Raw genomic sequence first — 19,158 nt, forward strand, 5'->3', positions numbered from 1 at the left:
AAATTCCCACTGAGTGCATCACACATATGTGGAAATATGTGTAAAAATATGTGTAAAACAAATCGCTTCTCTAAATCATTCGTCCCCTCTGCACTCAGACTCTTAAGTTCCTCATCGTAGGGTTTCTCTATTTTTTATTTTATTTTTAATACTACACCCATTTCAAGCTCTGTGTTGTTGTCTGATGTGTGTTGTACTGATTATCTATTTGTTGTCTACTTATCGTGGGCCATGTAGACCATACAAACCACGACAACCTGCTGCTCAAAATGAATTGCCCCTTTTGGGATTAATAAAGTTGTTTTGAATTTGAATTGAATTGAATTGATGCATGTACACACACATGTACACACACTAGGGTTGCAAAGGGGTGGAAAATTTCCAGTAAATTTCTGGAAAATTTCCAGAAACTTTCCATGGGAAGTTAAGCTGGGGAATTTTGGAAATATTCCAAATTGGAAACTTTCCATGGGAATTATGGGAATTTATGGGAATTAACTGGAAATTGGGGGTAATTAATTTAGACAAACTGGATCATATCCAAACATAAATGTAAATATTTAGTTTTGTCATAAGTAGACATCCATGCAAAATAATACAATTAAAAAACATGACATTTCAACAGAATTTTATCAAGTTTTAATTCTTGTATGAACAATCAATTCTTTTACTGAACAACAAAAACATGAATGTTGAGTAAAATTTTACTCACCCTCACCAATCAATTTTGTAAATTTCGGATTTATTCCCGTTTATTCCCATATATTCCCATTAATTCCCATATGTGTATGGTGTGTGTGTGTGTGTAGGATGGTGCAGCAGTTTGCCGTAGACTTTGAGAAGAGGATCGAGGGCTCTGGAGACCAGGTGGACACCTACGAGCTGTCAGGAGGAGCCAAGATCAACAGGATCTTCCACGAACGCTTCCCCTTCGACCTGGTCAAGGTAACACACACACACACACACACACACACACACACACACACACACACACACACACACACACACACACACACACACACACACACACACACACACACACACACAACTTAACACAACGTATACTCCCAATCATAGATTACTGTGGTGTTATATATCAAAGTGCTCATAAATCAGACCTTGCTTCACTTAAAGGGACAACGAGGAGTTTTGGAAAAGCAAAGTGTTATCACACTACATTTATGAGCCTCTGCACCGTGAAATTCTTGCATTTCCACCACCACTAATAATAACAAAATAACCATAGAGACAAAACGATATATTTATCTAAAATGGACCATTAACAAGTGGTAACGGAGATTCATCCACATTAATATCAGACTTTTTTATAACCACATAGAAACTCCTCGTTGTCCCTTTAACATAGCCTACAATAGACTCTGTAGATTCGTCCTTGGATGCCACTGCACAATGTCCACTAGACTCAACTGGCCAACATTGATGAGAAGACACATGCACTGGTTCCAGCTGATATACAAATGCATTTACTTTACCCATCCTATCTACAGCGGTATCTTACACCATATACATTAAGTTATCACGTCAGACGTTCATCGCAGCCCTTTTTTTCTGTTCCCAATGTCATTAAATCATTTAGTAGAAGATGAAGATGCATTTCTGATTGGTTGAACTGACACTAATCAGTATATGGTTGTTTTGTTTTGTCCCAATGTAGATACATTAACTGTGGTTTGTGCTTTGTCTGTTCAACACACACACACACACTTACACTGTGCTGGTTGTGTGTGTCTGCAGCTTGAGGGAGATGAGAAGACCCTTCGTAAGGAGATCAGCTACGCCATCAAGAACATCCATGGAATCAGGTGAGTGATGCTGCGTTCAAAACAAGGTTTGGGAATTCCCAACTCCGAAATTTCCGACTTTCCGACATCATTGCGTTCACGCTGCAGGAACTCTGCAGGAAGAGAAAAACCATGGATACCTGAAGGAAGTTTGTCGTATTGTGGCTCATCGCTGAATAGTAAAAATCAATGCAGCAGTAAATGATGTTTGTTCTGGAGGCAAATGAAATTGTGTTTCCTCGTATGTGAGGGAAATAACGTTTAAACGTTATTTCCGTCACATACGAGGAACACAATTTCACACCATACAACAATCACAGCTTAATATAAACGTATTTCATATAGGCTACTGCAATAATACACAAAAATATGCATTAAAACCTCAACAAATAACTTCAAATGTCTAAATTCTAACTGTTTAAGACGAGGGCATGACGCCATGTTTTCATGTTGTCGTGAGGTCAAGTTAGAAAGTCGGAGCTCTGATATGAGTTTCCCACCTGTAATTTCCAAGTTCAACGCCGTTCAATTCGTTTTGTGTGTGTGTGTGTGTGTGTGTGTGTGTGTGTGTGTGTGTGTGTGTGTGTGTGTGTGTGTGTGTGTGTGTGTGTGTGTGTGTGTGTGTGTGTGTGTGTGTGCAGGACGGGGCTCTTCACCCCTGACATGGCGTTTGAGACGATCGTGAAGCGTCAGATCTCTCAGATCAAGGAGCCGTGTCAGAAGTGTGTGGACATGGTGATCAGCGAGCTGGTCAACACCGTGCGCCAGTGCACCCAGAAGGTACCGTTGCTATGACGATGCTGTTACACCAAAGATCCTCTATGCACCCAGAAGGTACCGACTCTACCCACACTTCAGTTCAGTTTCACTTTCAGTTTAATTTATCTGACAAGGGGACAATGTACATTACATTAATAAAACATTGTAAAAAACTAATGTAAATGCACCTGAGTTACGTAGCTAAAAAAGCTAGTTTTCATCACCAGTCCCTCTGCCTGATGATAAAAGGCAACCTTAAAAAAAAAAGCAACAATGAGGTAAAATACCAAAGACACATTAATAAATATACATTTGTAAGACAATACACACATTTGCGATGGCACCAAAATACCAAAGACACATTCAGTTCACATTAATAAATATACATTTGTAAGGCCATAACACACGTTTGCGATGACACAAGGTCGTTAGTGCTCATAATATAATCAGTTCTTAGTGCTGCCGTCATAGGGCTTCAGCAATACATAGTGTTAAGGAACAGGATTCATTAAACCAATCACTATAACTATCTGGTTACTACATATAGGAAGATACATGACAGAATACTCAATGCCTGTACTCCATGGGCCAGATCTACTAAAGGTTTGCGTGTATTAAAACGTGTGCAAACGTGATTGTACGCGCAAACACACGTGGAACCGAGGATTGCGTCTCTCAAATGGGCAAAATAGCACGTGCAATCCATTTAGCGCGTTTGCCTTGATAAATATGTAAATATGGGCGTTTCTGCCAGAACGCGCAAAATACTGGGAGGAGTAGATGCAAATAGATTTATTTAGCGCACGCAATGTGATTTACCAAACCAGGAAAAGATTGCAGTGGCTGTTTTTGCGTCTTTATGCTGCTAACCAATAACGCAATATTTTAGCGGGTGCAAACAATTTAGCGCCTGCTATCTGGGATCTTAGTAGATCCGGCCCCATATGCAGTAACTATCTGGTTACTACACATAGGAAAATACACTGATACCACTGTTACACTACGACCTGTTGGTTTGACCTCTGACCTCTGACCTCTGACCTCTGACCTCTAACCTCTGACCTCTGACCTCCAGCTGGCCCAGTACCCGATGCTCAGAGAGGAGATGGAGAGAATCGTGACTCAGCACATCAGAGACCGAGAGAGTCGCGCCAAAGACCAGGTGACCAGAGCTCATCTTCATCTGCACCATCATCTTCATCTTCATCTTAGGGGCGTTTCTCCGGGGTAATTTCATTTCACGTCTCCACTGCAGGAACCTCTGAAGAAACCGTCTTCAGCAACTTTTATTTATTTTTTTTAAGTATATTTTTTGGCGTTTTTGCCTTTATTAGACAGCACAGTGAGATAGACAGGAAAGGGGGAGGCAGAGAGAGGGGGAATGACATGCAGGAAAGGTCTGCCCGACGCGGGACTCGAACCGGGGACGCCTGCGCCTGCGTACGCCCTACTGTCTTTGTTGTTGTTGTTGGACTGTTTTTGAATCTGTGTATTTTTCAGGGAGGTGTTTTTATTCTAAGCTGATATACCGTAGTGGTTTTAACTTCTCTCACACTGACTGTTCTTGTTTCATTTCTGTTTTTGTAATTGTCACTGGTTTTTATGGTGCAGATAAATAAATAAAACACCATCATGTGCCCCCCCCCCCACAGGTGCTGCTGCTGATCGACATCGAGCTGGCCTACATGAACACCAACCATGAAGACTTCATCGGCTTCGCTAAGTAAGAAAAACTCTTCTGCTTCTAATTAAAACTATTAACTATTGATAGGATGAAACCTGACCCCCCCCCTGATCGCTATGGTTACAGAGAGTAGAGCATGTCTACATGATGGGATGTATCACTGCACAGGTACAGCTAGTTATAAGACTCCTATACCTCAACATTTATATTTTATTTAACCTTCGTCTTGTGTCATCGTTCTGCTCCATCTATGGTCTTAGATCAGCTGTAAAACACTACAACAGTTATTTATCATCCCATGTGTTTCTCATCTCTTGGTTACGTTGTTAGACTTTTAACCATGAAAAACTTGGTTCTGCACTTATGATTTCAGTTTGAAATCTCATTAATATAACTGGGTCAAAATCGACCCGAACACCACAGATGTCATCATTTTAACCAGAGCATTTTAGAATTTAAAAAAAAAAAGTTTTTTGTTTTATTTTGTTTAAATTGAGTTTCCTGACAAAGTTAAAAAGCCTTGATGCTATAAACACATTTATGTGGTACTACGTCAGTGGAGACCTGAACACCAGAGGAAGGTTAAAGGGACAACCAGGAGTTTTTTTATTGGTTCTAAAAGAGTCTCATATTAATGTGGATGAATCTACGTTGTTAATGGGTCCGTTTAGATCAATATATCGTTTTGTCTTTGTAGTTATTCTTTTTTTTTTGGAATTCAGGTTTTTATTGAACTTTTTAAGGCTCGGTACATGGCAAACATAGAGTATTTCTCCATACAAAACAAGTAGTTGTTATTAAATTATAAAATTATAACCGTGACAGACATATTTTGTCTCTCAAAGGGTACACAACAATATCAACTAGACATGTAACATATCTATACACACCCGTACATCATAAATCATAAAGACTTGTTTCTGGCGTATACAGTATTGTCAAATACCCCTAGGGAAGTACGACAAAACAAAACAAGAAAAGCAAAATATTAAATCCTAGTGGGGGTCATCATTTATCTTTATGTAATTCCAGAACCTGTCCCAAGGGGTCACCCCCTCCCCCCTATCATCACTTAATCTGCTGAGCATACATTCATATGATGCAGTTGCAGTCATTGTACTGACCCATTCTTTCAACTGCGGAATATCTGGTGCCTTCCAATGCCTTAAAATGACTCGGCAAGCTGTTGCTGTGCCTACTGAAATTACAGAAAAGTCACATTTACTAATACTGGGTAACTGAGATTTATCTCCCAATAAACAAAGCTCTGGGCTCAAGGAGATTTCTGCTCCGAGCCAGTTGCTCAGTATATTTAGAATCTGAGTCCAAAAGGGTCTGATTAACACACATTCCCACATACAGTGTATAAGGGTTCCAGTTACCTGTTTACATTTCCAGCACAAATCATTATCCAGTATCTTCATCCTATACAGTCTAGATGGTGTGTAGTAGTATCTCTGTAGTACATTATATTGTGTGAGTTTACCCCTTGCCTCTCTCACATATTTACCACATTCAGCCACAATTCTTTCCCATCTATCATCTCTAAACTCTACACCCAGATCTCTCTGCCAAGTCAACCTTAACTGGTTAGAGTCGTTACCAAGAGAAGAGTTAGCAATTTTGTAAAATTGTGAGGCTTTTCGTTTTCCAAGTGGGAGTTTCATATAATCTATCACCACATTATCAGTAATATTGTATGGTTTTGATGAGATACAACTTCTTATTTGCAAGAATTTCCAAAAGTTATCTTTTCCCGTCAACTTAAATTTCTGCAACAGTTTATCATATGACGAAAACACCCCATCTACAAACAAATCATTAATGGTACTTAAACCTTTAGAGTGCCATTGTTTCCAAAACACAGGTTTCTTCCCAATACAGACATCAGGATTATGCCACAATGATGAATACCTTTGAAGAGTGTGTTTAAGTCTAAACATTTTATGTACCTTGCTCCAAACATCCTTTGAATGTAGAAGTACTGGGTTTGTAATGTTAGACCTTTTCTGTGATAACACCTCTATTGGTTGGAAAGGCAAGCATATCTCCTTTTCTACCTCCATCCAGGCTGCTTTATCCTCTGCGGCTGGCCAATACCTTGCTATTTTGGCCATCTCAAAAGCTAAATGATACAATCTGAGATCTGGGAGGCCCAGCCCCCCCTTCTCTTTATGTGTACATAACTTTCTCAGTTTAAGTCGTGATCTTTTCCCTCCCCACAGAAAATGTTTTATTACATCATCCAGTTGTCTGAAAGTGGTGGATGGTATGTTTAATGGTAACATCATTGCCACATAACTAAACTGTGGGGCAGTAATCATTTTTATAACATTAATTTTTCCCCACAATGTCAGTTTTAGTTTTCCCCACTTATCAAGGTTTGTTTTTATCTTTTGAAGTAAAGGGTTTAAGTTAAGTGCCACTATTTTGTCTATATCCTCAGAAAGTTTGATGCCAAGATACTTCATTCCCTGTCGTACCCACCTAAAATTAAACTTCTCTACCATAGATGAAGTGCATGTCTTGGAGAGAGGCATTGCCTCAGATTTGCTCCAGTTGATGGAGTATCCCGAAAATCTTGAAAAGGCTTTTATGGTGTTCATCAAATGTGGTAGGGAAGTTAAAGGCTCAGATACAACTGCTAAAATATCATCAGCGTATAATAACAATTTATGTTCATTGTCTCCTCCCCTTACTCCTCTTATTCCAGGGTGTGCTCTAACAGACACCGCCAGAACCTCTAAAAAGATGATAAACAATAGTGGGCTCAATGAACATCCCTGTCGAGTACCACGGGTTAGATTAAAGAAGGGGGAGGTTATTCCATTTGTCATCACTGCTGCTTTAGGTTCTTTATACAGCATCTTTATCCATTTAATAAAGTTAGTGTTGAAGCCAAAATGAGATAGGGTGGAGAACAGAAACTGCCACTCCACCCTATCAAAAGCCTTCTCTGCGTCCAAAGAAATAGCAGTTATCGGAGTGTTTTGAGATTGACTCAGCCACATCAAGTGTAGCAGGAGTCTGACATTATCAGTAGAAGTTCTATTTTTCATGAAACCAACCTGATTTGGGTGGATGATACTCGGTAAAACCAGTTGCAAACGTGTTGCTAAAATTTTTGTAAGAATCTTACAGTCAAGGTTGAGCAGACTTATAGGTCTAAAATTGGAGGGATCTGCTGCATCTCTGCCTGCTTTAGGGATTAATGAAATTACCGCTTCATTAAAAGTTGGAGCTACACGACCCTTATCAAACATCTCCTGATATACCCTCTGTAATACTGGCACAACAGTATCTACAAAAGCTTTATAATATTCTACTGGGAGTCCGTCATAACCCGGCGACTTCCCATTTTTCATTGAGGAAATTGCTGCTCTTATTTCGCCCTCAGTTATGGGTAATTCCAATCCGGCTGCCTCCTGAGGTGGGAGCTTGGGTATGTCTATATTAAGGAGAAACTGTTCTATGTCTTCTTGTGAAGCATTTGGAGATATGGAGGATGTGTACAACTTCTCATAATATTGTTGAAATATTCTATTTATATCTGTAGCAGCAAAAAATTGTACATCCCCCTGCTTTATAACTGGTATAGTATTAGCACAGAATTTTTCCTTTAACTGTCTTGCTAATAATTTCCCCATTTTTTCTCCACCTTCATAAAAGCTTGTTTTCAATCTATAAAGTGCATACTCTGCTTTTTTATTATAGATCTCATGTAAAGAGTATTTAAGCTTACAGAGTTCTTGAAATTTCCCATTAGAAAAGTGTTTCGACAGATCTAATTCCTTATCTTTTATCTCCTTTTCTAAATCCTTAGTTTTGGTGAGATTCTCTTTTTTCTTTTTAGCGGCTTGTGCTATGAATTTTCCCCTTACATAAGCCTTTGAGGCTTCCCACACAGTAGTTATTTCTTCAGTACTACCAATGTTGATTTCAAAAAAGGTTTTTAAGTCCTCTTCTATTGTCTTTCTAAAAGTTGAGTCCAACATTAAACCAGTATTTAGTCTCCATCTACCTCTCCTTTCAGTCTTTAGACTGGCCTTGATAAGCAGCTCAACAGGAGCATGATCTGTAAGAGTGATTGTCTTTATGTCACAGCCAGCCACATTGTCTGCCAGGGAAGTACTTATTAGAAAAAAATCTATTCTGGAATAAGTTTTATGGCAGTGGGAAAAGAAAGTAAAATCATTTGCATTTGGGTTTGTCAACCTCCATATATCTATTAGTCCCACGTCTCTTTTTAACATATGTAAGGCCTCTCTCTCCTTGGTCATGAGAGGAGGTCTGAATAAACTCCTATCCAGTACTGGATCCATAACTTCATTAAAATCCCCAGCTAGAACAATTTCACCTTCAGTATCTCCTAGTATTTTATTCACATTGTGGAAAAAATTGGGATCTCCCTTATTAGGTGCATATATGTTGCATAATACAAGGGGCACTCCCTCTACCATTGCTTCAACACAGATAATCCTTCCCTCTGCATCCTTAGTTTGTTTTCGCAAGATGAAACTTATGTTTTTGTGAACCAAAATCAAGACCCCATTACGTTTGCTTGAAAATGAGCTATGGAAAATATAACCCACCCATCCCACTTTAAATTTCTCTGCTTCTAAACCTTGCATGTGGGTTTCCTGTATTAGAACAATATCTGCTTGATTATTTTTCAAAAATGATAGTATCTTCCTCCTTTTAATAGGACTACTGCAACCATTTATGTTCCAAGAAATAAACTTAACTGGTCTGCTTGTCATGACATTGTTTCCTTACTAGATTAAAGAAAAATAATAATGATGATAATATCAATAGAAAATAAAAATAAAAAACAAAACAAAAAGGAGAAGGAGGATGGATAATTACTCTATGCCATAAATGTCTAACCACAACCATTTGTAGTGGAGAATGTTATCATTTTTGATTCCATATGGTCATTTATTGCTCTGTACCTGCCTGTTTTTGAACACATATGACTAAACAACCATGTAACAATGCAAACTGAACTTGCACATAAACATGAAACAAAAAGTGTCCGGCTGCTATAACGCAACCAGTGTCCGAGTGCTGACCGCTCCTCGCTGTTGAAAAAAGGAAGAGAGAAAAAAAAGAGTAACACGCATAAGGTCCGTGGGATTAACGCCGCTCCCATGGTAACCGTCCCGTGACAAGAGAAGGCCCTCTCTGACCTGCACATGTGTATAGTAATGAGTCCATTCAGTTCAGTACAAAACGCATCATCCAACATTAGGTGTAAACCGTAGCTCACCTCACTCCGTCCATCTCAATCCACGTCTCCTCCATCATTACTCATTAATGATCTTCTCCGCAGCTTCGACAGTGTTGCACTTCACGTTTTTTCCCCTCCATTTGAAGTACAGCGTTGCGGGGAAAGCCAGCGTGTATCTGATGTTGAGCTCATATAGTTTGCGCTTCACCGGTGTAAACGCTTTCCTCTTCTGCGCCAGCTCCCTGGACATATCTGGGAATACAGAAAGGCGACAGTTTTCCCAAACAAATCCTCGCTTTTCCTTGGCTACATTGATCACCTTGTCCCTCGCAGATTGCCTCAAAAAGCGGATCAACACTGGCCTCGGGGGCTGATCTGCATTTGGCATCGGTGCCAGTTGCCTGTGCGCCCTCTCGATCTCCATCTCTCCGTCAGTTTCAATCCCGAGCCCCTCCGCGAGAATCTTTTGAACACATTCAGGCAGCGTCCCATTCGTGCCGAAGGTCTCCTTAAGTCCCACCAACCTCACGTTATTTCGCCTGCTATGGTTTTCCAGGACTTGCACTCTATTCCACAGGTCCTCCATCTTTTTATCATTGCTCCCCTTGTCGTTCAGCAGCAGCTCCGAGGTTTCCTCCAGGTGTGCAATACGCACCTCGGCCTCGCCCAGCCTCTCCTGCATGGCCGTTACCGTGTTATTCAGCTCCGTCGTTGTTTGTTTAATTGCCAAAACGTCGGTTGCGACGGTCAGCAGTGTGTCATTCATCTTTGAAATTTGCGTAAGCAGCTTTCCAAAACTCCCGGTCATGGGGGGGTCAGCAGCGGCAGCGTGGTCGTCCTCATGCATCGGTGTTTGCCGGGTGGGCATGCGAGAAGAATTCTCGAAGTATTTCGATGTCGTCATATCTTCGAAGCCTTTTCTTTACCGACAGTATTTCGTTTCCGTCAATTAAAGAACGTGGAGTGAGTGTTTAATTACCTGAAAATGTGCGTTTTACACTATCAGCTCAAAGTATTAGCATGTGCAGGACGGGAGCTCCCCTAACGCGCGGCCATCTTGGATGCTGCACCCACGTGACTCTCTTTGTAGTTATTCTGATATTAGGCAAGGCAAGGCAAGGCAATTTTATTTGTATAGCCCGTTTTTACAAACAGTTTGTCTCAAAGGGCTTATTATTATTTAGTAGGGGTGGGAGAATAAGTCGATTCACATAAATATCGCGATATCTTTTTTGATGATTTTTAAAGCGATTTCTTTTTTCAAAAATCGATTTTTTTTTTTTTTTTTTTAAATATTGTACAATGTGCATTTGTTCACCTTTTTTACATACAGAGAGTCCAGGTTTTGAAAAGGGTTTAAGTTCACTTTATAATGGAGTATGTTCATTTATAGGCTCCTACAGTATTTGTGTGCCGATAAATGTTAAAAATTCAGACTAAAAATCAAGAGAATCTGCAATATCGTAGAATCTAATATTTTCACGGCCTAAAAGAGGTTTTACGTGAAAAAAAAATACACAGTTCCATTGTTCACTATAATATAATTTTTTCCAGCCCTTCAAAGTGCAGGAAAAACACAGTTTTTATTTGGACCTAACCAACTGCTGATCGGCGGGCGCTAACCCTGGGCGGAGGGATACGTGAGTTGGTTAGGTCCAAATAAAAACTGTGTTTTTCCTGCACTTTGAAGGGCTGGAAAAAATTATATTATAGTGAACAATGGAACTGTGTATTATTTTTCAGGTAAAACCTCTTTTAGGCCGTGAAAATAGGCCGTTTCTTTGGGTCTGTTCACAACACTGTATGTTGTAAATCTCTGGGCAGGGCTATTATGGGCTGGCGTTGCTAACGGGAGGAGTGCAGAGAGTCTTCTACTGCAATTAAAGTACTTAGGGGCTATTTGGAGATCATACAACCCCACTTTAAAAAAAAATGATACTATCCCTTTAAATAACTACTGTTATTATTATCGTTTGAGTTATTTTTATTCATTTATTGCTTTATTTATTGTTTTAAATCTCCCTGTGTGTGTGTGTGTGCGTGTGTGTGTGTGTGTGTGTGTGTGTGTGTGTGTGTGTGTGTGTGTCAGTGCTCAGCAGAAGAGCAGTCAGATGAGTAAGAAGAAAGCAGCAGGAAACCAGGTGAGTCTCTACAGGTGAACGGGGTCGGGGGAGGGGGTTGATTCATGTTTCTCTTCTCTCACTCTTCTCTCTTCCTCCTCTTTCCCGTCTCTGTTGCCGCGGCAACCAGGATGAGATCATGGTGAGTGGTCACCGTAATAACAGACGAATCCACTTCCTGTTGCTTCTCTCAGCGTTGAAGGAAGTTTAATTTAATTGATCAGTGTGATGACATCACGGTGTGTGTGTGTGTGTGTGAGTGTGTGTGTGTGTGTGTGTGTGTGTGTGTGTGTGTGTGTGTGTGTGTGTGTGTGTGTGTGTAGGTGATCCGTAAAGGCTGGCTCACCATCAACAACATCAGCATCATGAAGGGCGGAGCCAAAGAATACTGGTTCGTCCTGACGGCCGAGACGCTGTCGTGGTACAAGGACGACGAGGTGACACACACACACACACACACACACACACACACACACACACACACACACACACACACACACACACACACACACTACTATCTAACTAAAGTAAATGTCAATGGTTCTCAAAGTGGGAGGGTTGACAGGGTTCAAGGAGGTCCACTACTTTTTCTGTGAAATTTTACCAGATTTTTCTAAATTTTTAAAAACTTTTTGGTTTATTTTTTCGATTTTAATTATTTTTTCTTTTCTTTTTTTTTGTTTAAGTTTTACCACATTTTTCTATAATTTTTAGAAAAATTTAACCACTTTTCTAGAATTTTTTTGAGAAAATATACTAGTTTCTTCTCTATTTTTCTGTTCTACTTTTTACTATTTTTTTAAAAAGAAATTTTACCCCTTTTTGTATTATTGTTTGCCCCCCCCCTTTTTTTGAGAAATTTTACCACATTTTTCTATAATTAAAGGTTGACTATGTAGAAATACAAGAAAAACAACAGAAAAAGAATTCCAGCAGTCGATTGCCAGACCGTTGCTAGGTAAAACGGGCCGTTGCTAGGGACTCCGCTCTGAACAGAGGACAGCAGAGGAGGAGAGCTAAGCAGGATATTTACCTTATGTTTCATTTTTACCGTCATTAACAGCATAATAAATGACTTGTAGCTTGTTACAGGGAGAGTGGAGGCTCTCTGCCTTCCACACCGCTGCTGCTCAGATCCTCCGCTGTCACTGCTCTCCTCAAGTTGGAAAAAAAAAAAAAAGGAGCTCCGTGGCACCGAAAGTCCGCGACGATAAACGTGTTTATGACAGATAAGACTACACAAATACACCCATCCTAACAAGTATATGATAATCCATTGATCCACCTATTGATTATTAAAAAGGCTTGGTTGGAAACAAACGCATCCGACCGGGAGGAGGCAGGAAAACAGCGGAGAACTGAGCCACATGTCGGCTACAGGCAGGTACGAATGTAAACAGAACGTTGACAGATAGTCAGTTGTCGAGCCCGTCAAAAAAATTAAAAATAATAATTCAGACTAAAAAAATTTTTTTTGTGGAAAAGCAATACTTTCATTCTGTACCCCTCTAAACGCCCCATGGATGTATTATTTTTGAAAAAATATAGCTTTTAATAAATATTCTACATATTCAACCTTTAAAGAAATAATTTTTTTATCACTCTTTCTAGAATTCTTGAGTAATTTGACCAGTTTCTTCTCAATTTTAATATTTCTCAATCTCAAAAAACTTTTTACAATTTACTATAGGCTACTATTTTTACCACTTTTTTTTTTATTATTGTTTGACTTTTTTTTTTTTTTTTTTTTTTAATTTTACCACTTTTTCTGAGAAATTTTTTTTTACCACTTTTTTTTTTACCACTTTTCTAAAAATGTTTAAACTTTTTTGTTTATTTTTTTGTGAGAATTTTTACCACTTTTTTCTAGAAATGTTTCAACTTTTTTGGAGAAATTGTACCACTTTTTTCCCCCAGGAATGTCTCTATAATCTTTCATAAATGTAGCTAGGCCTAATTTAAACATACATTGATAGTTTGTGTATTTCTGGTGTGTTGTCCAATGGGTCCGTGGTCTAGTTTGTGTCAGTTTTGGGTCCTTGATATAAAACAGTTAGAGAAGCAGCGTCTATGTGATACAAGTATGAACAGTTTACCACCTAGAAAGCAGTTTACCCACTACAACACATTAGACTACACCACTGTTACACACACACACACACACCTGGTTGCCTAGCAACAGACTGACCTCCCCCCCCCCTCCCCCCTCTGCAGGAGAAGGAGAAGAAGTACATGCTGCCGGTCGACAACCTGAAGCTGAAGGACATCGAGAAGAGCTTCATGTCCAGCAAACACATCTTCGCCCTGTTCAACACCGAGCAAAGGTTGGCCACGCCCCCATCCATCCATCCAGCGCTCTGATTGGTTGGCCACGCCCCCTTCCATCCATCCATCCATCCAGCGCTCTGATTGGTTGGCCACGCCCCCATCCAGCCATCCAGCGCTCTGATTGGTCGGCCACGCCCCCATCGAGCGCTGTGATTGGTTTTATTTGTTTCATTGGTTTTATTTGTTAGGATCCCCATCAGCTGCGCTCTAGAACGCCGCTAGTCTTCCTGGGGTCCACAGTTAAAACCAGTACATTTAAACATAAATCTGCAATCACAACATGAAAAAGACAAGTCAACAAAATCTTACATTAAATCTGCACAATCAGATTATCATCTACATCAAAGAACATGTGTAAGATAACTCCGATGTAGTCTACAGCAGTTATAAAATGAAAAGACATGCTACGTTGTGAGGACCGGAACGAGTTTTTAACCAACAGACTGAGGACATTTTTTAGAAGTGAAGACATTTTGGCCGGTCCTCACTTTTTCCAAGGGCTGTTTGAGGGTTAAGACGTTAGGTTATAATTAGGTTTAAATTAGGTTTAGAGTAATGGTTAAGTTTAGGTTATAATTAGGTTTAAATTAGGTTTAGAGTAACGGTTAAGTTTAGGTTATAATTAGGTTTAAATTAGGTTTAGAGTACTGGTTAAGTTTAGGTTATAATTAGGTTTAAATTAGGTTTAGAGTAATGGTTAAGTTTAGGTTATAATTAGGTTTAAATTAGGTTTAGAGTAATGGTTAAGTTTAGGTTATAATTAGGTTTAAATGAGGTTTAGAGTAATGGTTAAGTTTAGGTTATAATTAGGTTTAAATGAGGTTTAGAGTAATGGTTAAGTTTAGGTTATAATTAGGTTTAAATTAGGTCTAGAGTAATGGTTAAGTTTAGGTTATAATTAGGTTTAAATTAGGTCTAGAGTAATGGTTAAGTTTAGGTTATAATTAGGTTTAAATTAGGTTTAGAGTAATGGTTAAGTTTAGGCATTTGTTTTGGATGGTTAAGTTTAGGGTTCGGGGCTAGTGAATACATTATGTCAATGACATGTCCTCACAAAGATGTGATGTGTGTGTGTGTGTGTGTGTGTGTGTGTGTGTGTGTGTGTGTGTGTGTGTGTGTGTGTGTGTGTGTGTGTGTGTGTGTGTGTGTTGTAGGAATGTGTATAAGGACTACCGTCAGCTGGAGTTGGCCAGTGAGTCTCAGGAGGAGGTGGACAGCTGGAAGGCTTCTTTCCTACGGGCCGGAGTGTACCCTGAACGCACCGTGGTACGACTCACTACTGCAACAATACTGCAATAGTACTGCAACAATACTGCATTACTACATGTATTCACTCTATGATTGTGTGTGTGTGTGTGTGTGTGTGTGTGTGTGTGTGTGTGTGTGTGTGTGTGTGTGTGTGTGTGTGTGTGTGTGTGTGTGTGTGTGTGTGTGTCCCACAGGACAAAGACAAGGTGAGTCCCTGAACTTTATTTTTCACGTTTTTTTGCACAAAACATAGGTAGCATCGGTGTAATGGACAAAAGTAAGTAAGTATGGGAACAATATGATCATGTGGCTAAATAATACAAATGCTTTCCATGTTGAGCCATTATAGACACAAAAGAAACATCAAAAAAGAAAAAGAAAAAACAAAAGCACATGCACATAAATGTCTGTGCACGTGATATCTCGAGTACACGAGTTCGCTTACACCCATATGACTAAATAATCATCTACATATTCATATACAAATGCACACATACATGAAGACTCGTGAACACAACGTGGGGGAGCCGTGGGGTTGCGAGTAGGTCATATGTCACGGCCTATTTTCACGGCCTAAAAGAGGTTTTACCTGAAAAAAATACACAGTTCCATTGTTCGCTATAATATAATTTTTTCAGGAAAAACACAGTTTTTATTTGGACCTAACCAACTGCTGATCGGCGGGCGCTAACCCTGGCGGAGGGATACGTGAGTTGGTTCGGTCCAAATAAAAACTGTGTTTTTCCTGCACTTTGAAGGGCTGGAAAAAATTATATTCAGGGCTTAAAGTAAAAAAAAATCCTGAGCCTGAACTTTTTTCCAAGGAGCGGGGTGTAGTGGATCCGACGCATAGCCTACACATAGGCAATTTAGAAAACAACTTTTTGGCATTGTGCTTGGTAATGTACACAGGGTTCATACACATTTTAACCAACAAATTTCCATGACTTTCCCATGACTTGGCAACAAGTTTCCATGACATTACAAGACCTGTATGCCTATGAAATGTATGAAAACTATGTAAAAAAAAAAAAAAAAAAAAAGTGGAAATGTCAAAAAATAGATCTAATGACAATGGGCTTTATCCTTTTTCCACTACTTCCTGAGCTCAAGCCAGCTTCATTATTGACAAACTGATAAATCCAGGTGTGTCTGACCTCACAACAATGGTCATTCCTCCCCAGAAAAAAAATGAAATGTGATTTTAACACATTGAAGCATTCTGGTGTACTCTGAGAAGAACATGAAGGGAAAATTTGTTTCAGATTTTTTTTTAAAAAGCACATTGAGTATTGACTGAGGGTCCTTATAGCTTTGTTGCCTCCTACAATTGTAAGGCAACAAGGCATGGCTGGAGTGTATGAAACTGAACTCAACTGGTCTAGTGGGGAGCAAAAACAAATCTCATATTTTAAATCTAGGGGTCTGGACCAGCCATTCAAGGGCCCGTTTCCTCTGTTATGGGGCGTGGGGGGGGGGCATGTCCGTGCAGCGTTGCGCTGCGGACATGCACGAAAAAAAAAAAAAAACGAAATCGAATGCGCGACGTTACGTCCGCTCGGACCACCAGGTTCGTTTGTGCCGACGTCAACAGCGGCAAGAGACCCGACGCTACCTGGCGTGTCACTGCCTCCAGCGAGTGACTGACTCACGTCACCAGGCTCATACAGTACGCGCAGGCAGGCCAGGGTTGTCTTGCATACGACACATTTAGCTTTGTCTTTGTCCTCCGTCTTCTCCAGCCATGAACTTCTCTGTGTGCAGCCAAATATTGTGTGTGTGTGTTTTTTTTTTTTCTGAAATTTTCAAACGCCGGAGATCCGGCACGGGGCCGGAATACTTTAAGCCCTGTATATTATAGTGAACAATGGAACTGTGTATTTTTTTTCAGGTAAAACCTCTTTTAGGCCGTGAAAATAGGCCGTTTCTTTGGGTCTGTTCACAACACTGTATGTTGTAAATCTCTGGGCAGGGCTATTATGGGCTGGCGTTGCTAACGGGAGGAGTGCAGAGAGTCTTCTACTGCAATTAAAGTACTTAGGGGCTATTTGGAGATCATACAACCCCACTTTAAAAAAGATGATGCTATCCCTTTAAGAAGAAAGTTGGGAAATAGGGGGGTTAGGTGAAGTGGGCGTGTCTAACAGGGGTAAGTGGGTGTGTCTAACAGGGCGTGTCTAACCGGGATAAGTGGGCGTGTCTAACAGGGCTAAGTGGGCGTGTCTAACAGGGCGTGTCTAACCGGGGTAAGTGGGCGTGGCTAACATGGGGGTAAGTGGGCGTGTCTAACAGCAGCGTGTGTGTGTGTGTGTGTGTGTGTGTGTGTAGGTGGAGGCGGAGGAGGCGAGCGGCGACGGGCAGATACACAGTCTTGATCCTCAGCTGGAGCGACAGGTGGAGATCGTCAGGAACCTGGTGGACTCGTACCTGTCCATCATCCACCGCACCGTCAGGGACCTCATCCCCAAGACCATCATGCACCTGATGGTCAACAACGTACGACACACACACACAGACACACACAGAGATATGGTTAAAAAAGGCGTGTCCTCTCTGACTGCATCGACCATATATGGTTAAAAAGGGCGTGTCCTCTCTGACTGCATCGACCATGGAGAGGAAAGTTAGGCAGATATCTCAATTTGGTCAAAAAATGACTTAGGCAATTATGCTATGAGGCTAACGATGTGTAGCCCTAGCCATTTTGTAAACAGAAATAAGAGAAAAACACTGTCAACGGGAGCTATATGCTTAAGAAATACAACTTAAACCACCTCTTAGTATTGATATTAAAGTAATAAATATGAAACAATAGCGGAGCTCGTAGCTCGTGCACCTACCAGGGAAATAGACCCTAATCCACAGGGGCGATGCATTTAATTACCATAGGACAAACACGTTTTTGTGTTGTGTGGTGAGTTTTTTTTATGGCAAGTGGAATCAAATTACCTTTTAACTCCGTTACACATGCACACACGCACACACACACACACACACACACACACACACACACACACACACACACACACACACACACACAGTCAGCTGATGTGACTCGTCTTCGTGTTTTCTCCTCAGACGAAGGAGTTCATCCACGCCGACCTCCTGGCTCAGCTCTACTCCTGTGGAGACCAGAACTCTCTGATGGAGGAGTCTCAGGACCAGGTGAGACAGACAGGTGGAGAGACAGACAGACAGACAGACAGACAGACAGGTGGACAAGTGTGTCAGGTTTCCATAGAAACCCAAACACACCGTAAACAGGCCATAATAGGTGCGTTTCCACTGCAGGAACTTGGGGGTAACTTTACGGGGCCGGCCCCGTTGGTGCGTGTTTCCACTGCAGGAACCTCCCCCACAGGGCCATTTACAGGAACTTTTACGGGGGCCAACGGAGTACCTACTCCAGGGTAGGTACTCCGTTGGGCCTGAAAAGCTCCTGGGTGGGGCTCGAGGTTAACCCAGCGCTGATTGGCTAAAGCTAGAGCAGCTAGGCCCTGACGCTACCAGAAAGCACCAAAACAACCGGCATTTTTAAAAGGGGGAGCAGAAGGGGAGCATTAGCCTAGCAGACACCGCTGTAAACAACAAGAAAACAGCAGAAAGATGTACACAAATGGACCGACGGTGAGGTGCAGACATTGATTGCAGTCTACAGCACCGAGGAGATTCAGAGGGGGTTTGAGTCATCGCGGCCAAATGAAAATATCAGCGCACCTCGACAAAAACAATGCCGTGAAAAGTTAAAAAAAAAAAAAAAAAAAAAAAAAACTCAAGCAGGATTACAATCAACCGCCATGCGCACAAACACACAAACCAGAAACGCGCCTACCGCCTCAGCTCCTTCCATCCTTCTTCGTTGTTGTTATGATTTTGACGTCACGGTCGAAACTGTCGCACAACGATTAAGCGGCGAGCGAAACTAATGACGTCGCCGCGGGGTCCAACTCTGCAGTGGAAACACGGCCACTGAGAGGACGGTTCCTG

General features: G+C 40.9%; 1 protein-coding gene across 3 annotated transcripts in view; it reads left to right on the plus strand.

Moving 5' to 3' along the window:
- Positions 1 to 19,158, plus strand: part of LOC310991334 (dynamin-1) — a gene marked incomplete at both ends in the record, with an annotated part of 39,439 nt that overhangs the window by 12,703 nt on the left and 7,578 nt on the right. The window contains 13 exons of one of the 3 annotated variants that reach the window (XM_083979002.1): positions 810 to 945; positions 1,756 to 1,823; positions 2,444 to 2,582; positions 3,637 to 3,723; positions 4,214 to 4,284; positions 11,565 to 11,616; positions 11,726 to 11,737; positions 11,919 to 12,032; positions 13,810 to 13,919; positions 15,078 to 15,189; positions 15,366 to 15,377; positions 17,500 to 17,667; positions 18,250 to 18,336. In XM_083979002.1, the coding sequence (XP_083835128.1) occupies positions 810 to 945; positions 1,756 to 1,823; positions 2,444 to 2,582; positions 3,637 to 3,723; positions 4,214 to 4,284; positions 11,565 to 11,616; positions 11,726 to 11,737; positions 11,919 to 12,032; positions 13,810 to 13,919; positions 15,078 to 15,189; positions 15,366 to 15,377; positions 17,500 to 17,667; positions 18,250 to 18,336 (1,168 nt within the window). The remainder of the gene's footprint in view (positions 1 to 809; positions 946 to 1,755; positions 1,824 to 2,443; positions 2,583 to 3,636; positions 3,724 to 4,213; positions 4,285 to 11,564; positions 11,617 to 11,725; positions 11,738 to 11,918; positions 12,033 to 13,809; positions 13,920 to 15,077; positions 15,190 to 15,365; positions 15,378 to 17,499; positions 17,668 to 18,249; positions 18,337 to 19,158) is intronic. The other 2 variants (XM_083979001.1, XM_083979003.1) reach the window with 2 other exon arrangements.

Source organism: Trachurus trachurus (assembly GCF_905171665.1).
Source record: "Trachurus trachurus genome assembly, chromosome: 9".
In the NCBI taxonomy this organism is placed as follows: Eukaryota; Metazoa; Chordata; class Actinopteri; order Carangiformes; family Carangidae; genus Trachurus; species Trachurus trachurus.